The sequence below is a fragment of the Macaca nemestrina genome, chromosome 4 (assembly GCF_043159975.1).
Source record: "Macaca nemestrina isolate mMacNem1 chromosome 4, mMacNem.hap1, whole genome shotgun sequence".
Lineage (NCBI taxonomy): Eukaryota > Metazoa > Chordata > Mammalia > Primates > Cercopithecidae > Macaca > Macaca nemestrina.
The window spans coordinates 25,768,984-25,793,860 of record NC_092128.1 but is presented as its reverse complement, the minus strand read 5'-3'; the positions used below and the strand labels follow the sequence as shown (position 1 = coordinate 25,793,860).

At 37.1% G+C, this 24,877-nt stretch overlaps 1 protein-coding gene across 3 annotated transcripts in view; it reads left to right on the top strand.

Moving 5' to 3' along the window:
- Positions 1-24,877, top strand: part of LOC105471359 (exocyst complex component 4) — an 822,236-nt gene that overhangs the window by 79,608 nt on the left and 717,751 nt on the right. For all 3 annotated transcript variants that reach the window (XM_011723811.2, XM_011723812.2, XM_011723813.3), the window contains exon 6: positions 23,609-23,852. In XM_011723811.2, coding sequence (XP_011722113.2) covers positions 23,609-23,852 — 244 coding nt within the window. The remainder of the gene's footprint in view (positions 1-23,608; positions 23,853-24,877) is intronic.

Here is a 24,877-nt window from a genome sequence, read left to right as displayed (position 1 = left end):
AGGGATTTTATTTCGCCTTCGTTTATGAAACTTACTTTGGCTAGATATGAAATTCTGGGTTGAAAATTCTTTTCTTTAAGAACATTGAATATTGGCCTCCACTATTTTCTGGCTTATGGGTTTTGCAGAGATCTGCTGTTAGCCTGATGGGCTTCCCTTTGTGGGTAACTCAGCCTTTGTCTCTGGCTGCCGATAGTATTTTTTATTTCATTTCAACCTTGGTGAATCTGACGATTATGTGTCTTGGGGTTGCTCTTCTTGAGGAGTATCTTTGTGGTGCTCTCTGTATTTCCTGAATTTGAATGTTGGCCTGCCTTGCTAGGTTGGGGAAGTTGTTCTGGATAATATCCTGAAGAGTGTTTTCTCAGTTGGTTCCATTCTCCCCGTCACTTTCAGCTACACCAATCAAACGTAGATTTGGTCTTTTCACATGGTCCCATATTTCTTGGAGGCTTTGTTCATTTCTTTTCACTCTTTTTTCTCTAATCTTGTCTTCTTGCTTTATTTCATTAATTTGATCTTCAGTGATACCCTTTCTTCCGCTAGATCGAATCAGCTGTTGAAACTTGTGTATGCTTCACAAAGTTCTCGTACTGTGATTTTCAGCTCTGTCTGTTCATTGAAGCTCTTCTCTACACTGGTTCTTTTAGTTAGCCATTTGTCTAACCTTTTTTCAAGGTTTTTAGCTTCCTTGCAATGGGTTAGAATATGCTCCTTTAACTTGGAGAAGTTTGTTATTACCGACCTTCTGAAGCCTGCTTTTGTCAAGTTGTCAAACTCATTCGCCGTCCAGTTTTGTCCCTTGCTCCTGAGGAGTTGTGATCCTTAGGAGAGGAGGTACTCTGGTTTTTGGAATTTTCAGCTGTTTTGCACTGGTTTCTCCCCATCTTTGTGGATTTATCTCCCTTTCGTCTTTGAAGTCGGTGACCTTCGGATAGGGTCTCTGAGTGGACATCCTTTTTGTTGATGTCGATACTATTTCTGTGTGTTAGTTTTCCTTCTAACAGTCAGGACCCTCTGCTGCAGGTCTGCTGGAGTTTGCTGGAGGGCTAGTCCAGACCCTGATTGCCTGGGTGTCACCAGCAGAGCCTACAGAACAGCGAAGATTGCTGCCTGTTCCTTCCTCTGGAGGCTTCATACCAGAGGGGCACCAGCCAGATGCCAGCCAGAGCCCTCCTGTATGAGGTGTCTATCGGCCCCTACTGGGAGGAGTCTCCCAGTCAGGAGATACGGGGATCAGACACCCACTTGAGGAGGCAGTCTGACCCTTAGCAGAGCTCGAACGCTGTGCTGGGAGATCCGCTGCTCTCTTCAGAGCCGTCAGGCAGGGACGTTTAAGTCTGCTGAAGCTGTGCCCGCAGCTGCCCCTTCCCCCAGGTGCTCTGTTCCAGGGAGATGGGGTTTCATCTGTAACCCCTGACTGGGGCTGCTGCCTTTCTTTCAGAGATGCCCTGCCCAGGGAGGAGGAATCTAGAGAGGCAGTCTGGCCACAGTGGCCTTGCTGAGCCATGCACTCCGCCCATTTGGAACTTCGCGGTGGCTTTATTTACTCTGTGAGGGTAAAACCTCCTACTCAAGCCTCAGCAATGGCGGACACCCCTCTCCCCACCAAGCTCAAGTGTCCCAGGTTAATCTCAGACTGCTGCTATGCTGGCACCGAGAATTTCAAACCAGTGGATCTTAAATTTCCTGTGCTCCGTGGGGTGGGACCCACCGAGCCAGACCACTTGGCTCCCTGTCTTCAGCACCCCTTTCCAGGGGAGTGAACAGTTCTGTCTTGCTGGTGTTCCAAGCATCACTGGGGTTTGGAAAAAAAAAACTGCAGCTAGCTCCGTGTCTGCCCAAATGGCCGCCCAGTTTTGTGCTTGAAACCCAGGACCCTGGTGGTGTAGGCACCAGAGGGAATCTCCTAGTCTGTGGGTTGTGAAGACCGTGGGAAAAGTTCAGTATCTGGTCCGGAGTGCACTGTTCCTCATGGCACGGCACAGTCCCTCACAGCTTCTCTTGAGTATGGGAGAGAATTCCTCTACTCCTGTGCTTCCCGGGTGAGGCGACATTCCACCCTGCTTCAACTCGCCCTCCGTGGGCGGCCCCACTGTCCAACCAGTCTCAGTCAGATGAACCAGGTACCTCAGATGGAAATGCAGAAATCCGCCTTCTTCTGTGTCGATGTCACTGGGAGCTGCAAACTGGAGCTGTTCCTATTCGGCCGTCTTGCCAGCAATCTGTGGGTGACTTTTCTGTGAGAGATTTTTTTTTTTTTTAAATCATAGTTTGTAAGTTATAGTTTGCAAAATATGTCATTTAAATGATGCAACAGTCCTATGACGTAGTTAGGGCAGGTACTATGTGATTACTATTACAATTATTATATTTAGATCATTAAGTTTAAGTGTGTGATCAGATATAAAACATTTACTTACAAAATGCAAAGTCAAGGCACAGGTTGGCAAAAGCAAGTAACCCATTAAAAGAAAAATGATTAGCATCCGCTTAGCTTTCCTACATATTAATGAAGAAAAGAAATGACATAATAAAGAACTGAGCAAATAATGGACAATTCAATGAAGAGTCCCTTTCCATGGAAAAATTGGCATTTATCTGATGGAGATTTAAGTATCTAGAATATGTTAAGAACCTCTATAAATCAATAAAACAAACTAATAGAATAATAGGCAAAATTATGAACAGTTTGCATAAGGGGAATCCAATGCTAATAAATATATGAAAAACCACTTATATTCTACTTAATCAGGTATTATCTTTATAATCACTTTACAGATATGGAAACTGAATGCAGGTAGGTTGAGTGGTTTGGCCAGGTTCAACCAAGATGGTAATTGTTGGAGCCTGGCCTCATGCTGTTCCCAGACTAAATATGTAGGGCATGTATTTTGCAAGCCTTTCTCTTTTTCTCCTCAGTCACAGTATTTTGTAATGCACAGAGAAACTAATGTCTAATTTAGATGTAGTAGTTCAACTATAACTTAGGTAGAAGGATGGGAGAAGTGTGGAGAAAAGCCAATAATTGTAGTAAAATGTTGGTTTAAGCTTTTGGACTCCCAGTATGTCTTTTCATTTGGCAAACTGCCTTTGGAACATTTCGACTGAGCAGTTACTCCCAGGGAACACAGGTATTTCATTTGTGGCCTCTTTATTCATTTTATTCATGCCTCTGCTGGGATTGCATGAATATGACTATAATGAAACTGGACTTCTTAGTTCTTTTCTTTTTGGTACAAGCATAGGTTAAGCAATAAAAACCTAAAGAGAACACAAATTAAATGATTTTTTTGCTGCTATTTTCTTGATGTGCATTTTATTTCATAAAGTTTTGTTCTGAGTCTTAATATATATCTTAAGAATTTGGATGCCGGGTGCCGTGGCTCATGCCTGTAATCCCAGCCCTTTGAGAGGCCGAGGCGGGCAGATCACGAGGTCAGGAGATCGAGACCATCCTGGCCAACATGATGACCAAAATATAAAAATTAGCTGGGCATGGTGGTGAGTGCCTGTAATCCCAGCTACTTGGGAGGCTGAGGCAGGAGAATTGCTTGAACCTGGGAGGCAGAGGTTTAGTGAGCCTAGGTCTTGTATCTACCAATTTTGTTGAATTATTTTCAAAATTCTAATAGAATATTTAAAAAATATATTTGTATATTTTCCTGGATTTTGTATGTAAACAGTAAGTGTCTGCAGGTAAGGGCAGTGCTGTCTCCTTTTCTTAAAGATTCCCCTTTTTGTTTATTTGTTTTTAATTTTTGCATAGCTGGGAAAAATTTAATTTTTGCATAGCTGGGAGGCAATAGCGTGAGTCTTGCCCTTAATGGAAATGGTTCTAAAATGTCATCAAGTATCATATTTCCTTTTCATTTTTGACTGGTTATTTACCCTTCTGAGTGGGAAGCTATAGATTATATTTTTGTTCTTTTAGATTTTAACCTTAATTTTTGACACCTACTGTGCTACAGAGATATTTTAAAGTTATCAAATATCTATTTTTCTTTAATATTTCAAATGCAGTACACATTCCAAGGTATGATTATTATTCTTGCCTATAGCAATTATCAGGTGTTGGTCAAATTATGATTTTCTTTTTCTGTCATTCTTTTTTCATTTACTAATAGAATTCTACTGTGATGAAGAGCTGTGTCTTCATGTATTTCCATATTCATTAATTGTTTAAATCAGTAAAAATTTATGGATATTTACTTTGTTCTATGACTTGTAATCAGGTGCTGTCATTATTTATATTGTTGCTCAAATTGTCCCAAATTTGGCCACTGGTAGCTCCTTCAGGTTGGTTCCTAGGTTGTTCCAACATGTCCCTATCCATTTTTGAAAACTTCCTTACATTCTGGTACCACGAGACATTTCAGACTCACCTTGTACTCCCCCTCCCTTTGCCTTGGAATTAACCATTTTTCTAAGGAGATCTGTTTTTTTTTTTTCTTTTTTTTTTAATTGGAGAATGATATTTTGAAACCTAGATTTGTATTCTAGTTGAATACATTGCTGTTGGTGTAATGTTGCTGTAGTCCCTCTTAGTTGATAGAGCTAGGAGATAATGTAGGTGCATGCTTATGTATATTACGTGTGTATATGTGTGTACACCATACACATGTATGGACAGAAACATATACATATACATCTGTATGTATCTATTTCTGTATGTATTTCTATATAGATCACAGGATCATCTCAATAGATGCAGAAAAAAACATTTGACAAAATCCAGCATCACTTTATGATTAAAACTCTCTGCAAAATTGGCATAGAAAGGAAATACCTTAACGTAATAAAAGCCATCTATGACAAACCCACAGCCAACATAATTCTGAATGGGAAAAAGTTGAAAGCACTCCCCCTGAGAACTAGAACAAGACAAGGACACCCAGTTTCAGCTTTTCGGTTCAACATACTACTGGAAGTCCTAGCCAGAGCAATTAGACAAGAAAAAGAAATAAAGGGCATCCAAATTAGTAAAGAGGAAATCAAACTGTCCCTGTTCACTGATGATATGATGATCATATACCTAGAAAACACCAAAGATTCATCCAAAAAGCTCCTAGACCTCGTGGATCACGAGGTCAGGAGCTTGAGACAACCGTAGCCAACATAGTGAAACTCTGTCTCTACTAAAGAATACAAAAATTAGCTAGGCATGGTGGCATGTGCCTGTAGTCCCAGCTACTCTGGAGGCTGAGGCAGGAGAATCGCTTGAACCCGGGAGGCAGAGGTTGGAGTGAGCCAAGATCGCGCCACTGCACTCCAGCCTGGCAACAGAGCAAGACTTCATCTCTTAATTAATTAATTAATTAATTAAAACAGATTGAAAAAAAATACATAATTCACCAAAATATATAAAAATAAACCTTAAACATCAGAAATTGTTCAAATGTTATACATAATTATAGAAATGAAAATTAAACAACACTGTGATAACATTATTTACTTCTCAAATTGGCAAAAATTGTAAAATGAAAACACATTCTGTTGGGAAGGCTGTGCGGAAACAGGTACTGTGACGCACAGGTGGTGGGAATGCAGACTGGTACTACTCTCTTTGGGGGAGAATTTGGCAAGACCTAATAAAACTATACATGAGCATAGATGCTGACCTTATACCATATACAAAAAGTAACCCAAAGTGGATCAAAGACCTAAACATGACCTAAAACTATAAAACTCTCAGAAGAAAACACAGGGGGTAGGCCTCATAACATCGGATTTGGCAAAGATTTCCAAGATACGACATAAAAAGCACAGACAACAAAAGTAAAACTAGACTACATCAAAATTTAAAACTTCTGTGCATCAGTGTACATAGTCAACAGAGCAAAAAGGCAACCTATGAAATGGAAGAAAATATTTGAAAATCACACATCTGAAAACATGTTAATATACAGAATATATAAAGAGCCTCTGCCACTCAACGGAAACAAAAACAAATAATCCAATTTTAAAATGGGCAAAGGACTTGAGTAGGTATTTCTCCAAAGATGACCTACAAATGAGCAACAAGCACGTGAAAAAATGTCCAGCATCAGTATCATTACAGAAATGCAAATCAAAACAATAATCCGATATATCCTCATACCCATTAGGATGGCTACTATCAAAAGAAAAAAATACAGAAAATGGCAAGTGTTGACAAGGATACAGAGAAGTAGAACCTTTGTACACTGTTGTTGAGAATATAAAACGGTATACCTGCTGTGAAAACAGCATGGCAGATGCCCAGAAAATTAAATATAGAATTACCATATGATCTAGCAATTCAATTCTAGGTATATATTCAGAAGAATTGAAAGTAGGATCTCAAGGAAATATTGGCACACTCGTGTTCACAGCACCACTATCACAATAGCCAAATGTTCATTGACACACGAATGGATAAAAAAAATATAGTATATATACAATGGAGTATTATTCAGCCTTGAAAAGGAAGGAAATTCTGATATAGGGTACAACATGGATGAATGCTAAAAATATTACGCTAAGTGAAATAACTAGTTACAAAAGACAAATACTACATGATTGCACTTATATGAGGTATCCACAGTAGTCAGATTCATAGAAACAGAAAGTAGAATGGTGGCCACCAGGGGTTGGTGGGGACGGACAAAAAGGAGTTGTTTAATGGGCACACAGTTCCAGCTTTGCAAGATGAAACAGTTCTGGAGACTGGCTGCACAACAATGTGAATATACTTAACACCACTGAACTGTCTACTTTGAAATGGTTGACAGTAAATTTCATGAGTTTTTTTAAAACATTAAAAAAAATTTTAAGCTATAAAAAGATTCCATACATATGGGCTTACCTTTTGATTGAGCTATCCCTCTTCTAGAAATTTAATGATACACCTCCAACAACATGAAAACACACATGCATGTTATTTATCTCCTAGATCACAGTGGATTATCTCTTTGATATGCTGTTGGAATTCAGTTAGCTAGTAATTTTTTTTTTTTTGAGGATTTTTGTGTCTATATTCATTGGGGGTATTGGTATGTACTTCTTTTTCTGTTATGCCCTTTCCTGGTTTTGGTAATAGGGTGATACTGGCTTCATAGAATGATTTAAGGAAGATTCCCTCTTTTTCTGTCTTGTGGAATAATGTCTATAGGATTGATACCAATTCTTCTTTGAATGTCGGATAGAATTTGCTGTGAATCTGTCTGGTCCTGGACTTTTTTTTTGTTGGCAGTTTTTTAATTACCATTTCAGTCTCGCTGCTTGTTACTGGTTTGTTTAGAGTTTTCATTTCTTTCTGGTTTAATCTAGGAGGATTGTATATTTCCAGGAACTTTTCCATCTCCTCTAGGTTTTCTAGTTACTGCTCATAAAGGTGTTCATAGCCTTGAAAGATCTTTTGTATTTCTTTGGTAATGGTTGTAATATCTCCCATTTCATGTCTAATTCAGCTTATTTTGATCTTCTTCTTTTCTTGATTAATCTTGCTAATGTTCTATCAATTTTATTTATCTTTTCAAGGAACCAGCTTTTTTTTTTTTTTGTATTTTATTTATTTATTTTTTATTGTTGTTTGTTTCAATTTCATTTAGTTCTGTGGTGATCTTGGTTCTTTTCTGCAGCTGGGTTTGGGTTGAGTTTGTTCTTGATTCTCTGGTTCCTTAGGGTGTGACCTTAGATTGTGCTCTTTCAGACTTTTTGAGGTAGGTGTTCAATGCTATGAACTTTGCTCTTAGCACCACTTTTGCTATATCCCAGAAGTTTTGATAGGTTGTGTCACTGTTACTGTTTAGTTCAAAGAATTTTCAGATTTCCGTCTTGATTTCCTTGATGCAAAGACCATTCAGGAGCAGGTTATTTAATTTCTCTGTATTTGTATTGTTTTGAGGGTTCCTTTTGGAGTTGATTTCCAATTTTATTCCACTGTGGTCTGAGAGTACTTGTTATAATTTTGATTTTCTTAAACTTGTTGAGACTTGCTCTGTGGCCTATCATAAGGTCTGTCTTGGAGAATGTTCCATGTGCCACTGAATAGAATGTATATTCTGCAGTTGTTGGATAGAATGAGAACGTAAATATCTGTTTGTCCATTTGTTCTATGATATGGTTAAGTCCATTGATTCTTTGTTGACTTTCTGTCTTGATGACCTGTCTAGTGCTGTCAGTGGAGTATTGAAGTCCACCACTACTATCATGTTGCTGTCTATCTCATTTCTTAAGTCTAGTAGTAAATATTTTATAAATTTGGGAGCTCCAGTGTTAGGTACATATGATTTAGGATTGTGGTATTTTCCTGTTGGATTAGTCCTTTTTTCATTATCTAATGTCCCTCTTTGTCTGTTTTAGCTGCTGTTGCTTTAAAGTTTGTTTTGTCTGATATAAAAATAGCTATTCTTGCTCACATTTCCTGTCCACGTGCATGGGATCTCTTTTTCTACCCTTTTACGTTAGATTTATGTGAGTTCTTATGTGTCAGGTGAGTCTCTTGAAGATGGCAGATACTTACTTGGTTGGTGAGTTCTTATCCATTCTGCCATTCTGTATCTTTTACGTGGAGCATTTAGGCAATTTACATTCAACATTAGTATTGAGATGTGAGGTACTGTTCTATTCATCATGCTATTTGTTGCCTGAATACCTTGTTTTTTTTTTTCATTGTGTTATTGTTTTATAGGTCCTGTGAAATTTATGATTTAAGAAGGTTTTGTTTTGTTGTATTTTCAGTATTTGCTTCCAGATTTAGAGCTCCTTTTAGCAGTTCTTGTGGTGGCTTAGTAGTGGCGAATTCTCTTAGCATTTGTTTGTCTGAAAAAGACTGTATCTTTCCTTCATTTATGAAGCTTAGTTTTGCTGGATATGAAATTCTTGGCTGATAATTGTTTTGTTTAAGGAGGCTAAATATAGGACCTCAATCCCTTCCAGCTTGTAGGTTTCTGCTGAGAAATCTCCTGTTAATCTGATAGGTTACCTGATGCTTTTGCCTCACAGCTGTTAAGATTCTTTCCTTCGTCTTGACTTTAGATAACCTAATGACTATGTGCCTGAGTGGTGATCTCTTTGCTATGAATTTACCATGTGTTCTTTGAGTTTCTTATATTTGGATGTCTAGATCTCTAGCTAGGCCAGGGAAGTTTTCCTTGATTATTCCCTCAAGTAAGTTTTCCAAACTTTTAGATTTCTCTTCTTCCTCAGGAACACCAATTAATTTTAGGTTTGGTTGTTTAACATAATTCCAGATTTCTTGGAAGCTTTGTTCATTTTTTTTTTTTTTTTGATTCTTTGTCTCTGTCAGATTGGGTTAATTCAAAAGCCTTGTCTTTGAGCTCTGAAGTTCTTTCTTCTACTTGTTTAATTCTATTGTTGAAACTTTCCAGTGTATTTTGCATGTCTCTGAGTGTCTTTTATTTCCAGAGGTTGTGATTGTTTTTTATTTATGATATCTATTTCTCTCAAGATTGTTACATCCATAGCTTGCATTAATTTTTAAATTTGTTTTTCACCTTTCTCTGGTGCCTCCTTGAGTAGCTTAATAATTGACCTTCTGAATTCTTTTTCTGTCAATTCAGTGATTTCTGCTTGGTTTGGATCCATCACTAGTGAGCTACTGTGATCTTTTGGGGGTGTTACAGAACCTTGTTTTGTCATATTACCAGAATTGTTTTTCTGGTTTCTTCTCATTTGGATAGACTATGTCAGAGAAAGGATCTGGGACTCAAGGACTGCTGTTTAGATTTTTTTGTCCCACAGCATGATCCGTTGATGTGGTGCTCTCTGCATTCCCCTGTGGTTGGGGCTTCCTGACTGCTGGACTGCTGTGATTGTTATTGCTCTTCTGGGTCTAGCCACCCAGCAGAGCTACCAGGCTATGGGCTGGTACTTGGGGGTATCTTCAAAGAGTCCTGTGATGTGATCTGTCTTCAGGTCTCTCAGCTGGTCTCTCAGCCAGCACTTGCTCCAGTTACCACCACCACACTTGGCTAATTTTTGTATTTTTTGTAGAAAAGAGGTCTCCCTATGTTGCCTATGCTGAACTCGAGCTCCTGGGCTCAAGTGATCCTCCCACCTTGGCCTCCCAATGTGATGGGATTACAGACATGAGCCAGGCACTGGACTTAATCTTGTCTTTTCCTTCCGTTATTTTTTTCTGAGTTTCATCACTTCCTTCTCACTCGTTCATGTTTTTTGTCCATGTCTTTTCTTAGTTTTGGAATTTCTGGCTCAAGGTGGCTTTTCATATCCCTCATCCTGCCTATTTCTTTATCTGTACTTTGTTCTCTGTTTTGGTGTCTTGTATTTCCTCAGTGTTTCCTATGAATTATTCATTTGAGCCCCTCTCTTGGACATTTAATAATTTATTATTTATCTTTGAGTTTTTTTTTTTTTTTGAGACAGGGTCTTACTCGGTTACCCAGGCTGGAGAGCAGTGGTGCAATCGTACCTCTCTACAGCCTTGAACCTAGGCTCAAAGGGATCCTTCTGCCTTAGCCTCCCAAATAGCACTACAGACGTGAGCAACCACATTTGGCCAACTTTTTTATTTTTGTTTTTTGGTAGAGATGGGGTCTCACTATGTTGCCCAGGATGGTCTCAAACTCCTGGCTTCAAGAAGTTCTCCTATTTTGACCTCCTAATATACTGGGATTACAGGCGTGAGTCAGAGCACCCGGCCTAAATTCGTCTTTTTCTTCCATTTCTTTTCTGAGGGTCATCATTTTCTCTTCACACTTTCCTGTTTTTTGTCCATATCTTTTCTTAGTTTTTGAATTTCTGGCTTTTCCCATCCCAAATTCTTGTTTGAGTATATTGGTTCCTTCTGGAATGTTGCCTTCTAGTTTTCTTGTGGTTCATGGTTGTTTTGTTGAAGGGAATTTACCCCTGTTGCTGTGTGTTGGATATTCTGTCTTTTTAAAATAATACTTCAGTGTGAGTCTGTTCATCATTTTTTTCTGTTCATTTTTATGATATTGGGGTGTTTTATAGGATTTTTAGCTCATTGGCTCCCTCTTCTGTCACTATAGCAAAGTCCAGATTTTTGTTTGTTTTGGTGGCAGCGGAAGGTTGTATGGTCTCTGAATTTTAGCTCTCTTGTCATTGGTAGGATTCCAAAATTTCCCCTTTTTTCCTATTTCTCTTTTAGCCATCCAATAGCCAAAGGGCATTTCTCTCTACTTATTTTTTTCTTTTTTTTTTTTTTTTTTTTTTGAGACTGAGTCTGGCTCTGTCGCCCAGGCTGGAGTGCAGTGGCCGGATCTCAGCTCACTGCAAGCTCCACCTCCTGGGTTTACGCCATTCTCCTGCCTCAGCCTCCGGAGTAGCTGGGACCACAGGCGCCCGCCACCTCACCAGGCTAGTTTTTTGTATTTTTTGGTAGAGACGGGGTTTCACCGTGTTAGCCAGGATGGTCTCGATCTCCTGACCTAGTGATCCGCCCGTCTCAGCCTCCCAAAGTGCTGGGATTACAGGCTTGAGCCACCGCGCCCGGCATTTTTTTCTTATTTGTTTCCCAGGAGGTACGTGTTTCAAAAACTGGTCCTTAAGATTGTGTCTGCTTTTACAGCCCATCCCTATAGTCAGCTCTATTATCTGTCTGGATGCCTTTTAAGTATTTTGAAACTTAGGGTTGACTTTGTCTTTCCTCTGATGGTTTTAGATCAACCTTAAGTTCATCAGTAATTCCCTTCTCTCTTTGTTACAGTTTTTCACATTCTACCTTTGTTTGCAATAAAGCCTTCTGGCAGATCAGGGGCAGAGGAGGAGCATGAGAGATCACTTGCTGGGATTAGGTGTTTTTTTTTCTTATTTTTATTTACAGTTGTTTTGGATTTTGGCCAGTTTCTGTTTTCTAGTGATCCTGAGGACATGGTTTTTGTGTAGCTTTGCTTCTTCTTTTTCTTGTTCTCTGTTGCTTCTGGAGGAAAGATTGAAAGATGGAGATATAAGCAACCACCATTGTCAGCCTGGGAGTTTCTAAAGCCAAACGTTTTAAAAGTGCCTTTTTAACTATTTTTCTTAATTTTGAGTTTTGATATTACATTTCATCACATTATCTCATTAAATTTGCACACCTCTGAGCTACACATATTATCTCCATTTCACAGATGAAGAAATCAAGGTCCAGCAAGATTAAATGACTCAAGGGAGATCACACAACTAGAAATGATAGAGATTCTAATCAACTCTGAAATTGTATGATGCCAAGCTCTTGTTCTTTCTCTGCATCTTGCCATCTCTCTGAGTAACTGAAGTTAGAAAACCCATGCATTAACGAAATACTGCAACCTAAAACATTTTAGTGATTATAAACTGTCAATTTATTCATCTGTTCCTTATCCCTTCTGTTATCTTGTATTCCTGCCTCTTCTCCACTGGCTGCTACTCCTTGACCTTCTAAGGTACATTTTCTTTCCTGTAAATGAGATCATGTACAATAAGTGCTGTCTCTTGAGAAAAATGATTCAACAGATGTCAATTTTATTTTATTTATTTATTTTCCTAATAGAGCTTTCTACTCTATCTCCCCTTAAAGCAGACCTACTATCATTTCCCTCTTGGCTCACTTTCACTTATGGGAGGACCCGTGCACACTCACCTGGCTTTCAAAACTCACTGCCCTCCCTGTGCAAACTCCGCACTTAATGGAAAGGATAGCCCCAAGTAGCAGTTGGCAACAACTTTTGGCCGCCTCCTTTCTGGAGTGGGTGTTATATTGTCTGTAGTTTTCTTTAAAGTAATTTAATTTGCACCTTAGGGGTGCTTAGTTAACATTTTTGAAGTACCTTAATCATGAATCTACACTCCAGGGGTAGTTAGTTAACATTTGAAAGACCCTAATCAAAATTCAGTACTCCAGAGGCAGCCAGTGCCTCAGATATTGCTCTCAACCTGCACCAGTGGGTGCATTAATTAGAATAAAAGATGTAAGAAGTAATTTTTCACTGGTGAAGGGAATGCTATTTAAGATGTGTAGTTGTCCAGTTTCCACACAGAGATAAGACATGAGTGGAGGCTAAGGATACAGATTTGGCAAGGGCAACAGCCTTCCAACCTAGGTAGGCCCTTGATTTGGTCCTGTGCTTGCTGCTTTTGATGGAGGATTGGTTTGATTGGCTCACCTGGCCTGTGGAGCGCATTCTGTATTACCCTGCATGGGCCAAATCCGGTCTGCTTCTGTCTACTTCTCCACCCAGTGCTCATTGGACCTGTACTCCAGCTCCTCTCCATGTTTGCATTGCTTGTCCACAGAGATGTTACTCTCAATCTTGAGTCAGATGATTTCTTTTTAATTTCTTAATTTATATTTTTACATTTAATTATATTTTGAGCATATTGGATATGTTAAGTGTGAATTTATAGTGCCATTTTGATCAGAAGCACTCACATTATTTTTAAATGGTAACTTTCTGTAGGGCTTGTAGATAAGTAACTTTTTTGATACTCTAGTGGTCTAATTAGACTGGGTAATGTTTTTGAACACTTCTTTTTATATTGAATTCTATTCAGTAGTGGCAGACAATTCTCATGTGATAGAGGGATAATATTCTTGAATACATGTGATTTAAGTTATGTAGATTGAAATCATATATGTGATTTTTGTGTAATTTGTGTATCATGTATAGTATAAGGAATGACATCTACCAAGAGTTTCTATAGTAAACACTATTATTGTCCTATATCTTAGTTAACATGTACAAATATAAATGAAATAATTTAGTTTATTAAGTAAAAAGGTGAAGTATATCACCAGGGCCCTTACCTTCTGGGGTTTGGTGATGTATATGTATGGTATGGCATATGTTACTGATCTTGTCCCACCAAATATACTGAGCAAAGGAAGCAGTCATGATGAACTGGTGGTCTAGATTGCTTTCTGTACTTGCTAGGACATGAAGTCGTTTTTTAAATAAAATATTTAACTGTATAAATAGTCTATTTAGCTTTTTTATGTTATTTTTCAAATGAGCCATCTATAATATAGGTATACATGTAAGTAGCTGTAGGCTATGTAACCAAGGATATATAGATGTAAACTCTCCTTTTTTTTGAGACACAGTCTTGCTCTCTTGCCCAGGCTAGAGTGCAGTGGTGCGATCTCGGCTCACTGCAACTTCTGTCTCCTGGGTTCGAGCAATTCTCCTGCCTCAGTCTCCTGAGTAGCTGGGATTACAGGTGTGCACCACCACACCCAGCTACTTTTTGTATTTTTAGTAGAGACGGGGTTTCACCATATTGACCAGGATTGTCTCGATCTCGATCTCTTGAACTTGTGATCCGCCTGCCTTGGCCTCCCAAAGTATTGGGATTACAGGCATGAACCACCACGCCCAGCCTGTAAACTGTACTTAGTGGAATCATGGAATTTTAGAGAATGGAAGGACTCATGTAGTCAATCCTTTCATGAGTCCCAGAGAGTTTTAGCTAAGCCCTCCTTTCATGATTCCATTCTTAGCTTCAATCACAGAGATGATTTATAGCCATTTAGACATATATACCAATATATCCATATCTCTATATATAATATGTGTGTGTGTGTGTGTGTGTGTGTGTGTGTGTGTAGGGGGCTGTGATCACAACACTTGGGACCAAGAGAATTTTAGTAGAAATAATTGGTTAAAGGGCATTCAAATCTTTTAATATTTAGCATTATCTTATCAGTCTGTGAAAGTCTTCAAAACTAGGTTTGAGAAATCTTCACTCTTTAAGACCCTCAGAGCAGAATAATCAAGGGTAAGAGATTTGGGAAAGGAAGTAAAGTATTTCTAATTTTAAAGTGTTCTAAAACCTACATGCTGAGTACATATCGTAGCAATATAGATACTAGGGAATGACTAGGAGTTTAGTCGTTTGGAAATATGTATATTTTGTTATAATTCTGGTGTGAGACTTTACTGAATTCCTGTTAACTTATTTTTGTACAGGGCTTTTTTCATAAAGCACCAATAATTCTACCTGACCTCACAGGGTTTTGTGATATTAGACTAGTCATGGTTGATTATATTATCCTTTTAAATTGCCTTTTAATTTTCAGCTGATGTAAGTGAAATAGATAATATAAATTAATTAATATTGGATCTGTTCAGTGTTTATGCTCTAGGAGATTTCAGGAAACAAACAGGAAGATAAGATTCTAAACAAGTGCCATTTGGGGCTGTGTCATTTTATTACTCATACCTTGCTTATTTGCTGTTTTTTAATGGGCTATCTATCATATTAGTGTGTATATAAGAGGCTACATGTGACATAATCTCAGGCCTTATTGATTTAAACTGCATTTACCTCATCACTAATCACCTTTGTGGAAGGTAGCTGCAGTGTTCAGGGGGCACTTTGTATGTGTCCGTTTGTGACTCATGTGCTCTTTTGTGAAGAGCATTTTGTCTCACCTAAATTCCTATTACTTTTTTGTCCTTCTTGAAGCTCTGCTTACAGTTTTGCGTGTTTCTACCCCCAGTCCCCAAACATGCTGAATTTAGTTGGCTTGTTGACTGCTAAAGACTTTTCTCTCCTTGCTGTGGTGTTGGTTTTGCTGGATGGAGTACTTCTCATCTAGCTTCTTCATGTGTAAAACAAAACCAGTAACTGAAATTTCAGATTTGGAAATATTAATGTCTTTTTTTTTTTGATCTGCCTTCAGCGTTGCGTTGTCATCTTTATAAGCTTAAGACTTCTTGGTTTTATTCCAAGTTTTACTAATATTCAAAAAGTTTATTTGTTAAATCCCATATAATCAAATGCCCTCCGCATTGCAAGTAAAACCACATGAATCTGGTCATTATACCTCTCTCTCCTCATAGATTTCAGGGATCTAATGAGTCTAGTAAGATTTGCATCATGGATAATTAGAGGACTTATAAGAATAAAAAACTTGTGTAAGTGGTTATATCATGTATGTAATTAAAATGGTTTTGATTCAGATTTAAATGCTTTTTTTTTTTTATTGTGGTAAAGTCACATACCATAAAACCTACCATTTTAACCATTTTGGAATGTACAGGTCCACAGTATTAAATACACTGATAGTGTTGTGCAACCATCACCAGCATCCATTTCCATAACTCTTTTCATCTTATAAAACTGAAACTCTACTCATTAAAGACCAATTCCCCATACCCCTCTTCTCCCAGCTCTTGGCAACCACCATTCTACTTTCTGTTTCTATGAATTTGACTAATCTAAGTACTGCATATAAGTAGAATCATACAGTATTTGTCTTTTTTTTGACTGAGTTATTTCATTTAGCATAATATACTCAAGGTTCATCCATGTTGTAGCATGCATCCAAATTTCCTTTTTAAAGCTGAATAATATTCCATTGTATGTATATATCACATTTTGCTTATCCATTCATGTGTTGATGAACGCTTGAGTTGCTTCCACATTTTAGTGATTGTGAATAATGCTGCTATGAAAATGAGTGTAGTCTTCAAGACCCTGATATCTCTTCAAGACCTTGCTTGCAATTAAGTATATACTCAATTAGAATTGCTGGATATATAGTAATTTCATTTTTAATTTTTTGAGGAACTGCAATACGGGTTTTCATAGTGACTGTACCATTTTACGTTCCCAACAACAGTGCACAAACGTTCCCATTTCTCCACATCCTTGCCAACTCTTGCTATTTCCTGTTTTTTTGGGGGGAAATGGTGGTGATATTAACAGTAGCCATCCCGATGAGTGTAGGGCGGCATCTCATTTTAGCTTTGATTTGCATTTTCCTAATGATTAGTGATATTAGGCATCATTTTAAGTGCATATTGGCCATTTGTATATCTTCTTTGGAAAAATGTCTATTCAAGTCCCTTGCACATATTCAAGTTGACTTTTTTGTTGAATTTAGGAGTTCTGTATGTATTTTGTATATTAATCCCTTATCCAATAGGAGATTTTGAATTTTTTCTCCAATCTTTTGGTTGCCTTTTTACTCCATTCTTCGTGTCTTTTGGTGCACAAAAATTTTAAAATTTTCATGCAGTCCAATTTGATTATTTTTTCTTTTATTGCTTTTGTTTTTGGTATCATATCCAAGAAATCATTACCAAATCCAATGTCATAAAGCTTTTGCCCTGTGTTTTCTTCTGAGAGTTTTATTGTTTTAGGTCTTATATTTAGAACTTTGATCTATTTTGAGTTAACTTTTGTATATGGTGTTAGATAAGGATCCAACTTCACTTTTGTATGTAGATATTGTTTCCCTGTACCACATTTGTTGAAAGGTTGTCCTTTCCCCATTGAATGGTCTTGGCATTCTCGCCAAAAATCATTTGACTGCATATGTGAAGTTTTTTTGCCTAGGGTCTCTTTTCTATTCCATTGGTCTATATATTTGTCTGTGTGCCAGCACCACAGTGTTTTGATTACTGTAGCTTCTAAGTAAGTTTGAAATTAGGAAGTAAGTTTTGAAGTTAGGAAGTGTGAGTCTTCTAGATTTGTTCTTCTTTTTTAAGATGATATTGGCTATTTTGGATCCCATGAGATTCTACATGAATTTTAGGATGGTCTCTCTCTGCAAAAAAATGTCATTGGGAATTTGATGGGGGTTGCGTTGACTTTGTAGATTGCTTTAGGTATAATAATATTGACATCTTAACAGTAGTAAATCTTCCAGTCCATGACATGTGATGTGTTTCTATTCATTAATTATAATTTATTACTTTAGCAGTGTTTTATAGCTTTCGTTATATATATATATATAGTAGCTTTCATTATATAAGTTTTTCACCTTTTTCGTTAATTCCTGATTATTCTTTTAAATGTAAATTGAATTATTTTTATAATTTCCTTTTGAGATTGTTCACTGTTAGTGTATAGAAATGCAACTGACTTGATCATGGTGTTTAGTCCTATAAGTATGCTGCTGAATTCAGTTTGTTAGTGTTTTGTTGAGAATTTTTACATCTGTACTCATAAGGGATATTGGTCTGTAGTTTTCTTATAGTGCTTTTGTCTGGCTTTGGTATCAGGGCAATTCTGGCCTCATAGAATAACTTAGGAAGTTTTCTTCCTTCTTCTAGAATTTTTTGGAAAAGTTTGGTTTTCTTTAAATGTTTGGTAGAATTGACCAGTGAAGCCATCGGGTCTAGAGCTTTTCTTTGTTGGGAGATTTTAGACTACTTATTTAATCTCCTTACTAGTTATAGATCGATTTGGATTTTCTATTTCTTTGTGATTTAGTGTTGATAGGTTTTATGCTTCCAGGAAATTATATGTTTCATCTATGTTATATAACTTAGTGTTGTACAATTATTCACAGTACTCTGTTATTATCAATTTATTTATCTAGAATCAATGGTAATGTAACTTCTATTTCTGAATTTAGTCATTTGAGTCTTCTCTATTTTTTTCTTAGTTCACCTGGCTAAAGGTTTGTTATTTGCTGAGACTAGCTCGGTCGGGGAGACCATAACCCAGCGGTGCTACAGGAATTAAAGACACACACACAGAAATATAGAGATGTGAAGTGGGAAATCAGGGGTCTCACAGCCTTCAGAACTGAGAGCCCCGAACAGAGATTTACCCACGTATTTATTAATAGCAAGCCAGTCATTAGCATTGTTTCTATAGATATTTGATTAACTAAAAGTATCCGTTATGAGAAACGAAGGGATGGGCTGAAATAAAGGGGTGGGTCTGGCTAGTTATCTGTAGCAGGAGCATGTCCTTAAGGCACAGATCGCTCATGCTATTGTTTGTGGTTTAAGAACGCCTTTAAATGGTTTTCCACCCTGGGCAGGCCAGGTGTTCCTTGCCCTCATTCCTGTAAACCCACAACCTTCCAGCGTGGGTGTTATGGCCATCATGAACATGTTACAGTGCTGCAGAGATTTTGTTTATGGCCAGTTTTGGGGCCAGTTTATGGCCAGATTTTGGGGGGCCTCTTCCCAACAGTTATTTTTGATGATGTTTTCAAAGAACCAACTTTGGTTTCATCAGTTTTTGGTATTGTTTTTCTATTCTCTGTTTTATCTCTGCTCTAATCTTTATATTTTTTCTGCTAGCTTTGGTTTAGTTTGTTCTTTGTTTTCAAATTCCTTAAGCTGTAAAATTAAGCTGTTGTTTTGAGATCTTTTTTGTTTTTTACCGTAAGCATTTATAACTATAAATTTCTTCTTTTTTTTTGCTGTTTTTCCTACATCCTGTAAATTGTATTTTCATATGTTCTGTTTTCATTTTCCTTAATCTCTAGGTATTTTTCTAATTTCCTTTGAGGTTTCTTCTTTGATACATTGGTTTTTAAAGAGTGTGTTAATTGACACAAAGTTGTGAATTTTCCCTTTTTAACTTTGGTATTGATTTCTAACTGTATCCCTATTTAGTTAGAGAAGATACTTTGTGTGATACATTCTGCTTAAATCTATTGAGACTTAATTGGCAGCCTAATATATGGTTTGTTCTGGAAAATGTCCCATGTGTACTTGAGAAGAGTGTGTATGTTGCTGTTTTGGGGTAGAGTGTTCCGTATGTGTCTGTTAGATCTAGTTGGTTGATTGTGTTAAGTCTTCTATTTCCTTATTTCTCTCTGGTTGTTCTATCAATTATCAAGAGTAGGGTATTGAAGTCTTCAACTGTTATAGAACTGCACATTTCTGCCTTCAATTCTGTCAGTTTTTGCTTCATATATTTTGATAGTCTGTCATTAGGTGTATAAATGTTTATAATGGTTATATCTTCTTACTGTGTTGAGCCTTTTATTAATATATAATGTCCTTCTTTGTCTCTTGTAATCTTTTTTGATTTGAAGTCTATTTTTTTCTGATATTAGTATAGTTACCCCTGCTCTTTTTTTGCTACTATTTTCATGGACTATCTTTTTCCAGCCTTTTACTTTCAGTCTATTTGTGCCTTTGAATCGATTTGTGCTTTTGTAGGCAGCATATCATTAGGTCATGAATTTTTATTCATTCTGCTAGTCTCTGTCTTTTGGTTGGACAGTTTACCCCATTTACGTTTAAAGTAATTACTGATAAGGAGTGACTTATTTCAGACATTTTGCTATTTTTTTCCATATGCATTATTATTTTTTTGCCCTTCATATTCTACATTACTGTATTGTGTTTAGTTGACTTTTTATAGTGAAATGTTTAAATTCCTTTCTCATTTCCCGATGGTATACATTCTGTAGCATTTTTCTTTGTGCTTACCATAGGACTTACGTTTAACATTCTAAAGTTATAACTCTCTAACTTGAATTTATACCAGTTTAACTTCAATAAAATACAAAACATCCACTCCTTTAATGGATCTGTCCCTAAAACTTTTGATTGTTGATGTCACAAAATTATATTTTTATACATTGTGTGCTCAAAAACATAAGCTAATAAATCTTTTAAATGCAGTAGCCTCTTAAATGATGTAGAAAACAAAATGTGAATTTACAAACCGAAGTTAACAGTAATACTAGCTTTTAGACTAATTATTTTTAAAATCTTTTAATATTTTAAATTATGTAGAAAACAAAGTTACAGTTAGAAATAATTGTCTTGTAACACTACTAATTTTTATAATTGCCTAGACATTTATCTTTATTGAGATATTTATGTCTTCATATGCCTTCTAGTTACTGTCTAATGTCCTTTCTTTTTAACATGCAGGACTTTCTAAAGCATTTCTTGCATGGCAGTCCTGATGGTACTGAAATCCTGTAGCTTTTGTTTACCTGGCAATGTCTTAATTTTTCTCAATCACTTTTGAAGGACAGTTTTGCGAGATACAGAATTCTTGGTTGACAGTTTTTTATTTGTTTGTTTGTTTGTTTTGGCACTTTGAATGAATCCACTGCCCTCTGGCCCCTGAAGTTTCTGATGAGAAATCTGTGGATAATCTTATTGGGGATCCTGTATGTGATGAGTAACTTCTCTCAAGATTCTCTCTTTGTCTTTTGAAAGTTTGATTCTAGTGTGTCGTGGTGTGGGTCTCTTTGAGTTCCTCTCACTTGGAGTTTGTTGAACTTCTTGGATATTTATATTCATGTATTTCATCAAATTTGAGATGTTTTCTGCTATTATTTCTTTAAATATTCTCTGCTCTTTTCTCTTTTTCTTCTCCTTTCAAAACTCTCACAATGTCTAAATTAGTGCATTTGATTGTATCCTGTGGGCTCTCTTCACTTCTCTTCAATCTTTTTTCATTCTGTTCTTCAGATGATAATTTCCATTGTCTTATCTTGATGTTTGCTGATTTTTTCCTTCTCTCTGCTCATATCTGCCTTTGAATCCCTCTAGTGAATTTTTCATTCCAAGTATACTTTTCAACTCAAGAATTTCTTATTCTTTTTTTTTAGTTTTTATATCTCTTTATTGATATTGCCAGTTTGTTTATATATCATTTTCTTGATTTTCTCTATATTTTTTGTTATTTGAGCATCTTTAAAATAGTTAAAACTTAAAAAAAAAACTTTTTAAAAGTTTTTTTCTTAATATATCTACCATTAAGTCTTTTTCAGGGACAGGTTCTGTTGATTTATTTTTTTTCCTTTGACTGGGCCATATTTTCCTCTCTATTTGTATGCTTTGTGATTTTTTTGTTGTTGTTGAAAACTGGGTATTTCAGTTTAATGATGTGGTGACTCTGCAAATCGGATTCTCCCTCTTTTCCAGGGTTTGCTGGGTTTTGATGTTGTTATTGTTTTATAAATTACTGTAGCCAGTGTCTATCCCAAGGATCAGCCTGGGTGTTAATTTAAGATCTCCTCAAATTAAGCTTTTCTAAGCCTGCACCTTTACATGAGCATGCACGGTCACTTTATAATTTTTTGAATACATTCAGTTGTTTTTGAATGTCCTAGTCCCAATGTTTAGGTTTAAAAAGGGAGCAAGAGAAAAATAAAGGTGGTGGGGGAAGGCTGTTGGCTCTTTAAATTCCCTGGAATTTACTTCAGCAAGAGTAGGAGAGGCTTGAAAAATTGGAGGAGGTGCAACAGCAATGGTCACCCACCTCTTTGTACCTCTGTGATTAGAGGAAGCAATCAGCGATTGGAGCATAGGTTCTTGATACTTGGTGGGCAGGGTTCTTTTTGCCCATCGTGTCTCCACCAGGTGTGTGCAAGCTACTCCAGGAATAGGTACAGGGATATCTGCCACAGTGCTGGGTAGCTACTGTGGTAAGAGCTGTAATTGACTGAAATTAACCACAATTTACCATCTAAGCCTTCCCTTGGAAGTTGCAAGCCTTACATAGACTCCAGAGTTACAAAATAGTTACATCAGAGAGATTCTGCCAGTACAGTCCTGTTGGTGGGGAGATTCTTGGTGCTTCCTACTCTGCAACCTTCCCAGAATCCTCCTTAAGTGCATTTTATAAGTTGGGAACCCCCAAAATAGGGACTGAGGAGAATGCCCTACAGTGGATTTCAGATCATCTGAAATAGAGGTTTTACGGACTTTATGCAGCAGTTACAAGAACTCATTCCATTTACTGGGATGTTTTCTTTCTTCCCTAGTAGATTTCAGTACCATTCCAGTAGTGCTGAATAACTTAGAATGACTTGTAGTCTAATTGAGTTTAAATCTACTAAGGAAGAATGTATTCATTCTTGCAGGATATTGCGTATTGTTAAAATCTCACATTTGTTTTCAGGGTTGGAGGACAGAGGTGGATGGGGCAAACTTTTGACTATTAGTCTCCATCTTCAGGCTTATACCCACTTTTGCTTTTGTATATCTTAATCCAGCCATTTGTAAAGTGAGGCAGTTACTTTTAAGTCAGAGATTTGTAACCTGTTTTTTTTGGCAGTTGTGGAAACCCGGAATTCCTATGTGAGGTTTTGCATATGTATATTCATTCTTTGGAGAGCAAGGCCTGTGGCTTTCAGTAGATAACAGAGATCTCCTATCAGCAGTTCTCCCCTCTCCCCAACTTGCCACAGGGGTTAAGAACTAAAGTTTTGGTTATTTCTTCAATTTCAATGCCAAATTGTTTGAATGAATGCTGTATTCTAAAGATCTACAGAGGCTTTTGACATATAACATTACTTCTCAGAAACCTTTCATGGATTATTAGCAAGATCTGTCTCCTATAGATAATGATGTTGTAGCAGACTATGTTTAAAGAAAAATAGGTTGTTCTTTTGTATTTATGAAATACCTCTTCGTTACTCTATTTCCTCAAAGTCTTGTCTCACTTGTATGTACTGTTTTTCCTTAATCTTTTTAAAAAATTTATTACAATTTTAATTTATTTACCACCCTTTCCCCTGTGTGTATTTATGATGTCTTTTTCTCCAGTGACTTACCACTTTTAACTAACAAATACAAACCTGAGGCTAGGATCCAGCTCTTTAGAATTCTCTTGCAGCACCACATATGGCATTTTATAAACAGCGAGTGCCTAATAAATGTCATGGGCCAGCGGACTCATGGCAGAAGTAGTAGTCTGTGGAAAACTTCCCACGGTGATTTGTTTACTAATTTTTATTGCATCTGCCTCTTATTACTAACTGATGGGTATGATTTGAGGAATATAAATGTTATTTTGTGACTCTTGGATGGTTATTGGGCAAATATAATTTAATTGAAAAATCCTCTTTAATTTCTTAAGAGAGTAATCAAGGCAGTGATTTCATTTATTAGACTGCTCTTTTTTGGGGTTTTTGAGTGGAGTCTGTATCTGTTATTGTTATTATTTAATTTTTCAGTGAGGGAGATAAACCTGCAGGACATCAAGGAAGATTTAGAATTGGATGCAGAGGAAAACAGCACCCTTTTTATGGGTATCCTCATTAAGGGTCTGGCCAAACTGAAGAAGATCCCAGAGACAGTTAAGGCAATCATAGAGCGCTTGGAGCAGGAGCTGAAGCAAATTGTGAAGAGGTCTACAACCCAGGTGGCGGACAGTGGCTATCAGCGGGGGGAGAGCCTTACTGTGGAGAACCAACCAAGGTAGGTGGGAGTGTAGTTTGTATTTTTGATAACTCTATTTATTGTACATTTTCTAGGCGGAGCGTAAGTAACTTATCTTCTGTTGATGTTATTTTCCTGAATTTAGGATACTATAGCCCATAGAGGCCAGGTGCAGTGGCTCACACCTGTTATCCCAGCACTTTGGGAGGCTGAGGCAGGAGGATCACTTGAGGTCAGGAGTTTGAGACCAACCTGTACTGGTAGTGAAACCCCGTCTCTACTAAAAATACAAAAATTAGCTGGACATGGTAGTGCATGCCTGTAATTCCAGCTATTCTGGAGGCTGAGGCAGGAGAGTTGCTTGAATGCAGGAGGCGGAGGTTGCAGTGAGCCGAGATCACACCACTGTTCTCCAGCCTGGGTGACAGAGCGAGACTCCGTCTCTAAAAGAAAAAAAAAAGGATACTGTAGCCCATACAAACTTAGATTGGTAAAAACAGCTTGACTAGGCATAATTCAGCTGTCTGTTTTTTGATGTTGTTGAAAAATTTAAAGCATATTATCACTGAGTGAAAAATATGGACGTATTTATAGTAAAGATTGTCGATATTTAAACATATTTAAAGAATAAATAAGTTGAATCAAATAATGTAGTAGCTATTGTACACATACTAAGTACTCAGCAATGTTCAAGGCAATTTATGTATATTATCTCAATTATCACTACAACTGTATGAGCTAATTATTAGTATCCACATATTGCAGTGAGAAGAACTGGAGCTCAGAGATTGAATAATTAGCAAGCTCTTAGAACAGGTGGCTTGTCTTGGTGTTGAATACTAGTCCATTTGATTCTAAAATCCACGGTCTTTCCTGTGTCTTATGCTTTCTTCTTTAATGTGTAATGATATTTTCCAATAGACAAATCAGTCTCAGGAATTTTTAAAACAATAAGATTTGAATTTCATAATACTTGTTTCATATGGAGAGTACTGAAATTCAATTCAGATTCTGACTTTGTGACTATCATATGCTAAGGGATCATGTGTGACAAACAAGAAATC